General features: G+C 48.9%; 2 protein-coding genes across 5 annotated transcripts in view; both read left to right on the forward strand.

Annotated features, from left to right (window-relative positions):
- The window catches only part of LOC115504009 (Snf2 related CREBBP activator protein), a 35,890-nt gene extending 28,322 nt beyond the window's left edge, over positions 1-7,568 (forward strand). For all 4 annotated transcript variants that reach the window (XM_030300604.1, XM_030300606.1, XM_030300608.1 and 1 more), the window contains 6 exons: positions 83-279; positions 374-488; positions 674-793; positions 4,062-4,256; positions 4,413-4,496; positions 4,609-7,568. In XM_030300604.1, the coding sequence (XP_030156464.1) occupies positions 83-279; positions 374-488; positions 674-793; positions 4,062-4,256; positions 4,413-4,496; positions 4,609-7,299 (3,402 nt within the window). In that variant the 3' untranslated portion in view covers positions 7,300-7,568. The remainder of the gene's footprint in view (positions 1-82; positions 280-373; positions 489-673; positions 794-4,061; positions 4,257-4,412; positions 4,497-4,608) is intronic.
- A 236-nt stretch (positions 7,569-7,804) lies between these two features.
- Positions 7,805-11,462, forward strand: TMEM265 (transmembrane protein 265). The gene is made up of 3 exons (XM_030300619.1): positions 7,805-8,275; positions 9,307-9,477; positions 10,969-11,462. Exons 2-3 carry the CDS (start codon positions 9,310-9,312, stop codon positions 11,128-11,130), a joined length of 330 nt encoding a protein of 109 aa, XP_030156479.1. The 5' UTR covers positions 7,805-8,275; positions 9,307-9,309; the 3' UTR covers positions 11,131-11,462.
- Positions 11,463-14,450: the final 2,988 nt, after the last annotated feature.

The following is a 14,450-nucleotide window of genomic DNA, read 5'->3' on the forward strand; positions in this document are numbered from 1 at the left end:
GAAGGGGCCCCACTAAGCCTTGGGTCTGTTTTTGGGCCTCTGTCTCCTAATACTGCCTTTTTTTTTTTTTTTTTTTCTCTAGGCTTTGATGGAACGATTCAATGCAGACAAACGCATATTCTGCTTTATCCTTTCAACTCGGAGTGGGGGCGTGGGTGTAAACCTTACAGGAGCAGACACTGTTGTTTTTTATGACAGCGACTGGAATCCCACCATGGATGCTCAGGCCCAGGATCGCTGTCACCGGATTGGCCAGACCCGAGATGTCCACATCTACAGGTATTGCCTAGTCTTCCCTCATGTTGTATCCTCTTTACTGATAGGGTTTTATTAACGTATTTGGCTATTTACACATGCCTTCATCACTCCCTAGACTCATCAGTGAACGGACAGTGGAGGAGAACATCCTAAAAAAGGCAAATCAAAAGAGAATGTTGGGAGACATGGCCATTGAGGGAGGCAACTTCACCACAGCCTATTTTAAACAGGTACTAAGATCTTCCAGCCTATGGAGGAGAGAATTACTTCTGCTTATTAAAGAGGATGCTTTGGCCTCTACCTGCCTTTTCAACTAGTGGCACTTGTGACTATTTCTAAGAGCTGTCATCTCATAGTTGTAGACCGGGGCCCAGCATTCTATTGGCTGACACTTCTTCCTCTGTTCTCTCCAAAGCAGACCATCCGAGAGCTGTTTGATATGCCCCTGGAAGAGCCACCTGGCTCATCTGTACCCTCTGCCCCTGAAGAGGAGGAAGAGACTGTGGCCAGCAAGCAGACCCATATCCTAGAGCAGGTGAAAAAAGAGTGGGCAATCTATAGAGCAGAGCTAATAGTTATGATGTCTATGGTTTCTCAGCCCATTGAGCTTTTGTAGGGGGAAAGGACGTTTTTGCTGCTTTCCAGATTACTGTTGACCTTTTCTTTCTTTTTTTCTTTTTCATGTTTATTCATTTTTATTTTTGAGAAGAGAGAGAACATGGGCAAACAGGAGGGGTAGGTAGAGAGAGGGAGAGAGAGAATCCCAAGCAGGCTCCTTGCTGTCAGCACAGAGCCTGATGCAAGGCTTGATCTCACAAACCATGAGATCATGATCTGAGCTGAAAGCAAGAGTCGTAAGCTTAACCAACTTAGCCACTCAGGCACACCCCTACTGTTGGCCTTTGATGGTTGGGAGTAGATTGTTTATTGGTTCATAAGATTTCATAGAAAAAAGGCTTTGGACTCCTCAGTTACAGGTTTGAATTCTAACAGTACTTGTTAATAATTGTGTTTGTTAAGTCAAGTGTGTTTAATCTTAATGAGTCTCACTTTCCACTTTTTGAAAGTTAATGAGAAGGAAGTAACTGAGGTTTAAATGGCATAATGGATGTAAGAAGTGCTTTCTATGTGGTGTAACCTCTTATTTTTCAAACACCAGTGCATAGTAGAATCACTTGGAAAGCTTTTTGGTTTTTAATATTTTTTAAATAGGCTCTACACCCAACATAGGGCTTGAACTCATGACCCTGAGATCAAGAATCACACATTACACCAACTGAACCAGCCAAGTGCCCCGAAAAACTATTTTATTTTATTTACTTTTTTTAAAAATAATTTATTTTTAAGTAGGCTCCATGCCCACTTGAATGTGGGGCTTGAGTTCATGATCTTGACATTAAGAGTCTCATGCTCTACTGACAGGGGCAAATATTAAAAAAATGTTTTTAATGTTTATTTATTTACTTCTGAAAGATAATGTGCTCCTGTGCAAGCAGGGGAGGGACAGACAGAATCCCAAACAGGTTCTGTGCTGTCCACACAGAGCCTGACATGGGGCACAATCTCACAAACCATGAGAACATGACCTGAGCTAAAGTCAGGAGTCAGACACCTAAGCCACCGCGCCACCCAGGCGCCCCTTAATATGTTATTTTTTTTAATGTTTATTTTTGTGAGAAAGACACAGAGTGTGTGTGGGGGAGGGGCAGAGAGAGTGGGAGACACAGAATCTGAAGCAGGCTCCAGGCTCCAAGCTGTCAGCACAGAGCCTGATGTGGGGCTCCAACGCATGAACTGTGAGATCATGTCTTGAGCCGAAGTCGGACGCTTAACTGACTGAGCCACCCAGGTGCCCCAATATGTTCTTTTTTAATGTTTGTTTTTTTTTTGAGAGAGTGCATGCATACAAGTAGAGGAGTGGGAGAGGGGCAGAGAGAGAAGGAAGACAGAGGATCAGAAGCAGGCTCTGTGCTGACAGCAGAGAGCCCAATGTTGGGCTTGAACTCACGAATCATGAGATTATGACCTGAGCCAAAGTCGGACACTCAACTGACTGAGCCACCCAGGCGTTCCCCCCTCGGCTCCCTGAGAGGTTTTTAAAGGATTGATTCCTGGGACCCCATCTCAGAATATACTAAGTTGTGATTTTGGGGGGCAAGGGCTGGGCATTTGTATTTTTTCAGAAGTAGTAGAGACCATGGAGATGTTTTTTCCCTACCAAGTGCCTTGCCCCCATTGCTGAGCACACTAGGTTGCATCTCTTGGTGACTTTGGTATGAGATTCCTGGATATTCATTTCAAGGAAAAGACAAGATGTGGTAGTGTGTTGTCAAGATGGATCTTGAGGCAAAGAAGAATTGGGGATTTTTGTGTATTTAAAGCTTTCTGGGGGCACCTGAGTGGCTCAGTGGGTTAAGCGTCTAACTTCGGCTCACATCACGATCTCACAGTTCACAACTTCAAGCCCCGCATCAGGCTCTGTGCTGACAGCTCAGAGCCTGGAACTTGCTTTGGATTCTGTGTCTCCCTCTCTCTGCCCCTCCCCCACTCATGGTCGCTCTCTCACTCCTCTCTCTCTCTCTCTCTCTCTCTCTCTGAGAAATAAACATTAAAAAAATAAATAAATAAAAACTAAAGCTTTCTGGGACTTTTTTTTTTAAGGTTTACTTACTTTGAGAGAGTGAGAGATCACCACTGGGGGAGGGGCAGAGAGAGAATTCTAACACATCCTACACAATCAGCACAGAGCCCGATGTGGGGCTCGAACTCACAAACTGAGATAATGCATGACCTGAGCCATAATCACTTAACTGACTGAGCCACCCAGGCGCTCCTCTGGGACTGCTCTTTAAAATTATTTTTATTCTTGTTATAATTTTTTTTTTCAACGTTTATTTATTTTTGGGACAGAGAGACAGAGCATGAACGGGGAAGGGGCAGAGAGAGAGGGAGACACAGAATCGGAAACAGGCTCCAGGCTCTGAGCCATTAGCCCAGAGCCTGACGCGGGGCTCGAACTCACGGACCGCGAGATTGTGACCTGGCTGAAGTCGGACGCTTAACCGACTGCGCCACCCAGGCGCCCCAAAATTATTTTTATTCTTATTATTCACGTATTTATCTTGAGTGAGAGTGCACATGCACAAGCAAGGGAGGGGCAGACTTAAGCAGGCTCTGCGCCCAGCGTGGAGTCCAGCTTGGGGTTCAGTCTCAAAACCATGAGATCACAACCTGAGCCAAAATCAAGTTGGACCCTTAACCACTGAGCTGCCCGGGCCGCCCTGGGACTTTTTTTTTTTTTTCTCTAGATGTTTATTTTTGAGAGGGAGAGACAGAGGGCAAGTGGGGAAGGGGCAGAGAGGGACACAGAATCCAAAGCAGGCTCCAGTCTCCAAGCTGTTGGCACAGAGTCTGACGTAGGGCTCGAACTCATGGACCACGAGATCGTGACCTGAACTGAAGTCGGCCACTTAACTGACTGAGCTGCCCAGGCAGCCTAGGATTGTTTTTTTTTTTGTTTTTTTTTTTTTTAAAGGAGATCTAAGGCTGACTTGAATGGAAAAGGAAGCAGAGCTAGAGGTTTCTAAAAACAGTTCGTCACTGGTGGGCCACCAAGTCAAATCTGTTTCATCCTATGTGGAAATACTGCATTGCTTTGGTAACTCTGAGGGCCCAGAAGAGAGTTGAGTTCTGTTGTAAACCTGGTTTGGTGTAAACTTGGCTTTAGATTCTTGCCAGAATCGAACTACAGGATATAAAGTTCTTTAATCTCTGTGGTTTTTTGCTTCCCCACATCCTTGCAGGCACTGTGTCGGGCAGAGGATGAAGAGGATATCCGTGCGGCCACCCAGGCCAAAGCTGAACAGGTGGCTGAGCTTGCAGAATTCAATGAGAATGATGGATTTCCTGCTGGTGACGGAGAGGAGGCTGGCCGGCCTGGGGCTGAGGATGAAGAGATGTCCCGGGCTGAGCAGGAAATTGCTGCCCTTGTAGAACAGGTCAGTGGCAGACCCACTAGTTCTTAACCTCACCCTTCTCAGCTTCTTCCTCTGGACCTTGTGATCCTCCTCCTATCTTCCCTGGTGAAAATAATCAAGGGTGATGGGCCCTGGTTGCCAAGTCCCTATGTTCATCACTGCTTCTCCTTCCCACAGCTGACCCCCATTGAGCGTTATGCCATGAAATTCCTGGAAGCCTCACTGGAGGAGGTGAGCCGAGAGGAGCTCAAGCAGGCAGAAGTGAGTATTTCTAGGGGGTGAGGATAGAAGTGGGAAGTTGGCTTCTTTCTAACCAGTCCCAGTCTGCTTGCCTCCCTCTGACCACCCACTGTTCGGGCTCTGTTGTTGGTAGGAGCAAGTGGAAGCTGCCCGCAAGGACCTGGACCAAGCCAAGGAGGAGGTGTTCCGCCTACCCCAAGAGGAGGAGGAGGGGCCAGGGGCTGGGGATGAGGTTTCCTGTGGGACTGGTGGAGGCAGTCACCGGCGCAGTAAGAAGGCCAAGGCCCCTGAAAGGCCAGGGACTCGCGTCAGTGAACGTCTTCGTGGAGCCCGGGCTGAGACTCAAGGGGCAAACCACACTCCTGTCACATCCACCCATCATACCCGCAGCATTTCCACACCCCCACGCTGCAGCCCTGCCAGGGAGAGAGTTCCCCGGCCAGCACCTAGGCCTCGACCCACTCCAGCTTCAGCTCCTGCTGTAATTCCTGCCCCAATCCCTGTTCCAATCCCTGCCCCAATCCCCATTTCAGCCCCAAATCCAATAACCATGCTTCCTGTTCATATCTTGCCTTCTCCTCCACTTCCCCCTTCACAGATTCCTCCCTCTTGTTCTTCTGCCTGTACCCCTCCTCCTGCCTGTACACCTCCGCCAGCTCATACTCCACCTCCAGCCCAAACCTCTCTCTCAACTCCTTCTTCTCCTCTCCTGCTTGGTCTACCTTCTGTGCCCGTCTCCCCCCCAGTCACCAACCTCCCCTTGGGCTTGGGGCCTGAGACAGAACTGTGTGCACAAGCATTGGCATCCACCGAGTCCCCGGAGCTGGCTGATATGGCCAGTTCCGAGACTTCCCCACTTACTCTTGTGCCCCCTAAGGATCTGTTGCCAGTTGCTGTTGAGATCCTGCCTATGTCAGAGAAGAACCTTTCTCTCGCCTCTTCTGCACCTAGCCCAACCCTGGAGGCTGACAGCGTCCCCAACGGTCAAGAGCAGGAAGTGCCAGAGCCTGCTGAGGGGACCATCCTCACAGTGCTGCCTGATGGTGAGGAGGTGCCCTCCTGTCTGAGTGAGAGCAATGGGCTGGAGCTCCCACCTTCAGCAGCATCTGATGAGCTACTTCAGGAGCCGTTGGAGGCTGACAAGAGCTCAGAAGAGCTGGTGGAGGCCCAGACCCCAACCTCCAGCCCAGAGAAGCCACAGGAACTTGTTCCAGCAGAGGTCACAGCCCCATCAACCTCATCTTCGGCCACCTCCTCACCTGAGAGTCCTTCACCTGCCCGGCCCCCTCGGCGTCGCACCAGTGCTGATGTAGAAATTAGGGGTCAGGGGGCTGGTCGGCCAGGGCAGCCTCCAGGCCCCAAAGTGCTTCGCAAGCTGCCGGGACGGCTAGTGACTGTGGTAGAGGAAAAGGAACTGGTGAGGCGACGGCGACAGCAGCGGGGAACTGCCAGCACCCTAGTGCCTGGGGTCTCTGAGACTGGTACCAGCCCGGGAAGCCCATCTGCCCGCAGCATGTCGGGGCCAGAATCCTCACCTCCCACCGGTGGGCCCTGTGAAGCTGCTCCCCCATCCACACTGCCCACCCCAACCCAGCAACCCTTCATAGCTCGCCGTCGCATTGAGCTGGGGGTGACTGGTGGGGGCAGCCCAGAGAACGGAGAAGGGGCACCTCTTGCCATCACCCCTCCTGCTGTGAAACGTCGGAGGGGGAGGCCCCCCAAGAAGAACAGGTCTCCAGCAGATGCTGGGCGAGGGGTGGATGAGGTACCTTCATCCACCTCTAAGGGAAAAACCAATGGGGCTGACCCAGTCCCTGGGGCTGAGACCCTTATTGTTGCGGAGCCTGTCCTGGGACCCCAGCCTAGTCCTGGGTCCCAGCCTCTTGGACCCCAGCCAATTCACAGACCCGAGCCCATCATCCTATCACCTGTGGAGAAAAGAAGGCGTGGGCGGCCCCCTAAGGCACGAGATTTGCCCATTCCTGGGACCATTTCCTCTCCAGGGGATGGCAACTTAGAGAGCCGGACACAGCCACTCCCGCTACCACCTCCCCTGCCACCACTCCCACCACTCCTAGCCTGTCCCACTGCTACTGTCGCCAACACTGTCACCAATCTCACCATTTCAACATCCCCACCCAAGCGGAAACGGGGTCGACCTCCCAAGAATCCACCATCACCTCGGCCCAGCCAGCTCCCTGTCTTGGACCGTGACAGCTCTTCTGTCCTCGAGAGCTGTGGATTGGGGAGGCGGCGGCAACCCCAGGGCCAGGGGGAGAGTGAGGGTAGTTCCTCTGATGAGGATGGAAGCCGCCCCCTCACCCGCCTGGCCCGCTTGCGGCTTGAAGCAGAGGGAATGCGGGGGCGAAAGAGTGAAGGGTCCATGGTGGTGGCTGTAATTCAGGATGACCTGGATTTAGCAGATAGTGGGCCAGGCGGGTTAGAATTGACACCTCCTGTGGTCTCGTTAGCTCCAAAACTGCGCTCTACCCGGCTGCGTCCAGGGTCTCTAGTTCCCCCACTAGAGACTGAGAAGGTGCCTCGCAAACGGGCAGGGGCCCCAGTTGGCGGGGGCCCTGGGCTGGCAAAGCGGGGCCGCCTACAGCCCCCGAGTCCCTTGGGACCTGAGGGTTCTGTAGAGGAGTCTGAGGCTGAAGCCTCAGGCGAGGAAGAGGAAGGGGATGGGACCCTACGTCGCCGGCCTGGCCCCCGTCGACTTGGTGGGGCCACCAACCAAGGGGACCAGCGTATCCTGCGCAGCAGTGCCCCCTCCCACCTGGCTGGCCCTACCGTTAGTCACAGAGGCCGCAAGGCCAAGACGTGAGTGGGCTGCCCCTCCACCTGGGCTTTCCGCCATGGCCCCTCTCCCTCCACAACCAGGCCTGACTCTGTTAACCACTACTTGAAGTCTTTTGAGGGGGAAAGCCTCCAGGGAGACATAGGGGCCTTCTCCCTTCTTTCCACCAAAGTAGGGGGTAGGCAACTGGTTGTCATGGAAACGGGGCTCTTCATATACCCCCTTCCCTTCCACCCCACAAGGCTGGGCAGTGTTAAGGGTGGCAAGATAGTCTCTGTCCCCACCCCCTTGTACTTGATTCCCCAGCTATCTTTCACAGCCCCCACCTTTAGGGGAAGGGGGAGGGGCTTCTTCTCTACCATGAGTTTTTTTTTTTTCTTTTTTTTTTAAGAAGAAAAAATAATAAACTTAGTTTCTGTATGAGCATCCGCGTAAGGAGGCTTCTGATTTTCTGGTCTGGTGGAGGGCTGGGTGGGAACTTGGGCATCGTTTTCCTCCTCTCTCTTGTTCTTGCCAAAACCCTAGTACCTGATCTGTAACCCAGAATTATGTGTCTTTGAGGTAGAAATCACCCAAGAGGAGGGAAGATTGGCAAATCTGATCTGGTAGGGTGTCTTTCCCTAAAGTTTCAGTTTTAAGTCACTCCAACTCATACTTTTTCTCTCCTCCTATTCCCTTAGTTCTGGACTTTCCCTCAGAGCTCTCTGATGCCTCAGATTTTCCCCTGCTTTTACTCCTCTTGCTCAGGTGCTTTCACTCCTTTTCCAGAAGGCAGGCATCCTACCTCCAGTTGCTCCATCCCCCTTTTGCTTCCCTCCATCTAGCCAAACTAGTTTGAGTCAGCCACACCCCATTCCGAGCTCCTGGGGCTTTTCAGGAGGTGGCTGGCCACCCAACCCCACCCCTGGGCTTGGCTTGGAGACCTGAGTCAGCTCCTCCACCCAAGCCAAATCAAACCTGAGGCAGGAGCCGAAACTCACAGTCCCTCAAGGCCTATAGCCAGGTAAGAGCCCCTGTTCATTTTTACGTTTCCTTTGATCACTTCTGGACCCTCTCTTTGCATTCCCCCCTAATGACTACATCTGTGTTTACCTCAGCAGTTCTTTTCCCATACCCATTCTTCAGCCTTGTGGTAGAGATTCTTTGCACTCTTCTTATCTTGCCTTTCCTCTTTCCATCTATCCTTTGTTACTTGTGTTCAGAGAACTGCAAATGGTTCTGTTTTGTGTAGGATGTAGGGGGATGGTTGGAGATGAGGGTGGAAAGGTGGTTTGATGCCAGAGCTCAGAGGACTTGAGAAGTTAGGGGAATGAGAAGTGATTAAGCAAGGCATCGTTATGTAGGTTTCTGTGTGGGTTATGAGGTCAGACTGGTCCTGGGTTAAAATGGAGAGTAGAGGTAGCAGGGAGTCAGCATAGCAAAAGAGGCCCTGATTTACGCAGGTAAGGATTTTCTGGTGTTCAGTGTCCTCAGCTATAAAGAAAGCTTGAATGGATAATTTTCCCCTTCCTTTCCCCCATCCCTGTGTTGTCATCCACCGTGTTTTCACATGAAATGATTGCTTTGCTTAAAGTGGGGTATAGGGCTTAGGGTGCTATTTTGTGACCCCTCAATATTCAGGGGCAGCCTCTGAGGAACTTCAGGAAATTTTAAGCCTTCTGAAATACAGTTTAAAGTCACTGATTTATATAGTCTGATTCCTAGCAGCTTTTGAGATGGTTTTTCTCCTGCTTGTCAGTGTGCTCCTGTCATTTTCCTTTCCCCTACATGTCAAAACAGCAAAACAGATAATGCGATATTCACACCAGCTTGCCTTTAAAGGCTCCAAATCTTGGGCTGAGAAAAAAGGATTCTGGCCACACATTTCCTCTCTTGGTCTATGAGTCACTCACTGGAGGAATTCCGCATAAGGCAGCTTACCTGACAGTTGGGCTAGGTCACGAGGACAGATCAGAGAGAGGGGTGGAGTCTGAGCACGCCAGGCCAATGGCTCAGTTGTTGGGCTTACAAGTACCTTGACTGTATCGCCCACAGGTGATGGAGGACGAGGAGAAGGCAGTGGACACCTTGGTGAGCAACATGGAAGCTGCTCATTCTCCATCCCCCATCCGCTGCTGCTGGCTCCGCCTCCGCTACCTGGCAGCTACTAGCATTATCTGTGGCTGCTCTTGCCTGGGAGTCGTGGCCCTTGTGTTTGCCATCAAGGTGAGGAATGCAATTCCTATGGGAGCAGGGGGGTGGGTGTAGTTAGGCAATGGTTTGGTGTATCTGATCTATATCTACAGTGATCACACAGTTACTAAGTACTTGTCAGAGCTTGGCTCTGGGCCTGCTGTCAAAGGGCTCACCGTCTAATGAAAGAGAGAACTGCGAAAATGGATAATTATGACTGGAATGCAGGTCATCAGTACTGTGACAGAGGAAATACAAGGCACTTGGGGAGCTAGGGAGTGTACGTACGTGTGATTACACACATGTGTATAGTAGAGTAGGTGACAGGAAAATAACCTTAGGGAATGAGTGACTAAAGGTGAAAGGGCGTTCTAGGTAAAGGGAACAGTGTGTACCTGGACTATTAGTTCTGCATGACTGGACCACTGAGGAATAGTGACAGATGAAGCCAGAGGGCCCAGATTCCCAAGGGCTTACAATGCTGTGCTTGGAGTTTAAACTTTATCTTCAGAGTACTGAGGAGTACTTTTTTTTTTTTTTAATTTTTTTTAACGTTTATTTTTGAGACAGAGACAGAGCATGAACGGGGGAGGGTCAGAGAGAGAGAGGGAGATACAGAATCTGAAACAGGCTCCAGGCTCTGAGCGGTCAGCACAGAGCCCGATGCGGGGCTCGAACTCACGAACCGCGAAATCATGACCTGAGCCGAAGTCGGCCGCTTAACCGACTGAGCCGCCCAGGCGCCCCCTGAGGAGTACTTTCAAGAGTTTTTGGAGAGGAGAGTGACATGGTCAGGCTTGTGTTTCAGTGAGATCTGCTCTCAAGGCCTGCATGGAAGATGGATTGGAAGGGGCAGAACTCGAGGCAGTTGAGCAGTGATTAGAGTGATCTGTAGCAGTTGGGAAGAAGCTGTGGAGTTTTGGAGAGGGCTTCACCATTTCCAAACACCTAACCAAAACTGCACATGGACCTTTTGAAAGGCCACACGGGATAACTTAAACATCATGCTGGAATTTTCTCAATCCTAGTTGGATATTAATTATCAGAAACTGTATTCTTATCATCATGAGAATTTCTGGGCTTCATTAGGTCAAAATCATAAACAGAATCCTTAATAATGAGAGAGTTGAGATTCATGGGGCTAATACGAATGGAGTGTTGTTTGACTGGACGTGGAGGTGGGGGGGCGGGGCTAAATACTCCAAGATAGCTCATTGTTTCTTGCCGAGGATTCCAAATTCTGAATGAACCTGGGATGAGTAGAAAAAGATAGGGAATAAAAGGATTGAAAAGTACTTTCCCATATGTGATCTTGTGAGCTAACAATGGCTACTTGGAGAAGTACACAGAGCAGAGTGGGTACTTGCTTTGCAGATGAGGCTTGAGAGATAGACATTGGAAAGGGAGGTTAGGGGTTTGGGTGTCAGGTTTTGAGCCATGACAAGGATGGAGGATTGGTGTGGGACAATGGGTACTTTGGGTCAGAAGCAGGGGGAGAACCTAACCAAAAACCTGCCCCCACAGGCGGAAGAGCGGCATAAGGCAGGCCGGTCCGAGGAGGCAGTGCACTGGGGGGCCCGGGCCCGGAACTTCATCTTGGCCAGCTTTGCCGTCTGGCTTGCTGTCCTCATTCTGGGCCCTCTGCTTCTGTGGCTGCTCTCCTACGCCATCGCCCAGGCTGAGTGACCCTGGGTGGCCTCTGCTGAGAGTCAGCGAGACCTCCTGGATCCTGCAGTGCGGCATTGCTAGGGTCTGGGGTGAGCAGTGGTCCTTCCTGGCTGGAAGGATGGTGCCTCTCTCAAAGGGCTTTGGAAGAGCTCTTCTAGACCTTTCTAAAAGGAGGCAGCAGCTGAGACTGATGAGGGGAGGCCAGCCTGCTCTGTTCTTTCAGTGCCCACCACCCCCTAATTCCCCCAGCCCATCACATCCTAGGGGCCTCAACCCAGAGGTGGGGTTGAAAACCAGGCCTGATTTTATTAGAATTTGTTTTGTAATAAAAAGCTTTTTTAGTGGTGAAATGCTCCTGTCTAATTGTTGTTCCCCTACTTTCCCCGGGTTCTTGGCGAGAGCCAGACTGGACATGTGACCGATGGCAAAATCTGCATTTCCCTTTACCTAGGCACTCCGAGAGAAAGAAAGGATTTTTTTTTTTCTTTCTCTCCACCCCCTCCCTTCTCCTGGTGGTTTCCCTTCTTGGAAACACCCCAGCTTCTCCCGTGCACATCAACAGAGACCCTGTGGCCAGATAGGAAGAGTAATAGCAGCAACCACTATTTACTGAGTGCTTACTATGTTCCAGGCTGTGTTCTAAGCACTTTATATTTCTTAACTCCTTCAGTCCTCACAGTTAATCGATAGCAGGTACCATTATTTACATTTTATAGCTGAGGAAACAAGCACCCAATGTCACCCAGCTAGTGAGAGGCAGAGCTGGGATTGAACCCAGATAGCTTGCTTCCAGAGTCGAAAGAGGAATGGAAGGGTTGGATAGCAGTCACAGGTAAGTCTCTGCCCTGTGTGTGAAGCTTTGTAGGATTATAATGAATTTTCATATCTTGGGCCTCATGGTAATCTTAAACATATTTTATTTCAAATTTCGAAGTATACATGCAGGAAAATATCCCAAACAAATACAGAGTTTATAAACTAACGCAAAGCAAACATCTGAAAATCACCATTCAATCAAGAAATTGAACATTGCCTTTACTCCAAAACCTCCTTTGTATCCCTCCCAATACCACTCCCTTCCTTTTTTCCCACAGGTAACTACCATTCTGATAAGTTTGTGTTGTGTTTTTTTTTTAAGTTTATTATTTTGAGAGAGAGAGGGCATGAATGGGGGGAATGGCAGAGATAGAGAGAGGATCCCAAGCAGGCTTTGCACTGTCAGGGCAGAGCCCAATGTGGGGGTCAAACTCGTGAAACTGAGATTATGACTTGAGCTGAAATCAAGAGACAGACGCTTAATCGATTGAGCCACCTAGGCACCCTCCATTCTGATTTCTAACAATGGAATTTAGTCTTGCCTGCATTTAAGCATTGTATAAATGGAATCATATGTATTCTTTTCATATCTGGCTTCTTTAACATTATTGCTGAGATTCATTAATATTTGGTTCAGCTATAGTTTTCATTACTGTATGGTATTCCATTATATGAATATATTACATTTTATCCATTTCCTGTTGGTGGACTTTTGGGATGATTACAGTTTCGTGATGCTATGAATCATGCTGCTGTGGACATCCTTGTACATGTCTCTTGGCGTACATGTGCTCTGGGAATTGAATTTTTGGATTATTTCACCATAATTTAGAGACCAGCAGAGCACGTAAATGAATTAGAGATATTTGTTGCACACCGAAGAGAGAAGATTAAAGAGAAGAAGAGGCACATGATGGTTGTCTTCAGTGTTCTGAAGTGCTCCAGGAAATAAAAGTGAAGAGACTCTATTGTTGGTCCCAGAGGTTAGAGTTACAGCAATGGATAGAAGCCATACCTAGGGCACTGGTGGTCAATCTTGTCTTCACAATAGAACTGCCTGGGGAGCCTTAAAAAGTACTTAATGCCTGGGCTTTTGTCCCTAGGGATTCTGATTTAATTGGTGTAAGCTGCTGCCTGCACATCAGTATAACACATTTTAGATTTCATAAAGAAACTTTTTTTTTTTTTTTAATTTTTTTTTCAACGTTTATTTATTTTTGGGACAGAGAGAGACAGAGCATGAACGGGGGAGGGGCAGAGAGAGAGGGAGACACAGAATCGGAAACAGGCTCCAGGCTCTGAGCCATCAGCCCAGAGCCCGACGCGGGGCTCGAACTCACGGACCGCGAGATCGTGACCTGGCTGAAGTCGGACGCTTAACCGACTGCGCCACCCAGGCGCCCCATAAAGAAACTTTTTTAAAGGTAATATTTCATTAATCATTTTCAGTTTCTAGAGGAAACTATCCCATTCCCCCAAACTGATTAAATGAGGTCTTGCTATTTTTAAAAAAAAATTTTTTTTTGATGTTTATTTTTGAGAGAGACAAAGACAGAATGCGAGTGGGTTGGGGCAGAGAGAGAGGGAGGCACAGAATCCGAAGCAGGCTCCAGGCTCCAAGCTGTCAGCACAGAACCCGACATGGGGCTCGAACTTATGAGCTGAGAGACCCAAACCAAAGTCGGACGCTCAACCGACTGAGCCACCAGGGCCCCCAAGGTCTTGCTACTTTTAAACTCAATTTTGAAAAATTTCAAGCCTACTGAACAAAAGAATAGTACAATGAACTCATGTGCTCTTCACCTAGATTTATACTTTTTTAACATTTCACATTTGTTTTAGATCTTTCTAAATGCACAAACTGTTATTGTGGAACCATTTGAGAGTAAGTTGAAGGCCCTTCTTTCCTAAATACTTACAATTTAAAAAAATGCTTATTTTTGAAAAAGAGAAAGCAAGAGTGGGGGAGAGGCAGAGAGACAGAGAGAATCCCAGGCAGTTTCCTTGCTGTCAGTTTAGAGCCCAATTTCTTGAACTGTGGGATTATGACCTGAGCTGAAATCAAGAGTTGCTTAACTGGCTGAGCCACTCAGGAGCCAGTGTCAGTTTTAATGTAAGTATGGTCCCAGATTGTTTTTTAGTTCAATTTGTTAGATTCATTACTGTCATCCTTAAAATGTTTGGTTGAGGTATAATTTATATGAAGTAAAGTACACAGATCTTAAGTGTGCAGCTTGGTGAACACCTCATATGAAGACCTCTATATAATCACCACCTAGGTGAGTAGAACATTTCTAGCACATCAGAAGGCTCCCCCATGTTCCTCTCAGCCTCATTAATCTTTGTGTTCCTGGTTTTGACCAGTGGAAATTCCTTCAACTTGGTTCTTGTGTCCTGCTATGTCTCCACATTTCTTCACTTACTTTCTGGCCCAAGCCTGGGAATTGGCCATTTCTCCCAAGGAGTCCTGGTTCCTTGAACTGAGGACTATTACTTTAAAATGACTAGAGTAGAAGTGCCTG

The sequence above is a fragment of the Lynx canadensis genome, chromosome E3 (genome assembly GCF_007474595.2).
Source record: "Lynx canadensis isolate LIC74 chromosome E3, mLynCan4.pri.v2, whole genome shotgun sequence".
Taxonomy (NCBI): domain Eukaryota; kingdom Metazoa; phylum Chordata; class Mammalia; order Carnivora; family Felidae; genus Lynx; species Lynx canadensis.

Excerpts from the sequence above, each read along its gene's own strand:
- TMEM265 (XM_030300619.1), top strand. The coding sequence starts at position 9,310 with ATGGAGGACGAGGAGAAGGCAGTGGACACCTTGGTGAGCAACATGGAA. Across the intron at positions 9,478-10,968 it reads CCCTTGTGTTTGCCATCAAG|GCGGAAGAGCGGCATAAGGC; the intron begins GTGAGGAATGCA and ends CTGCCCCCACAG.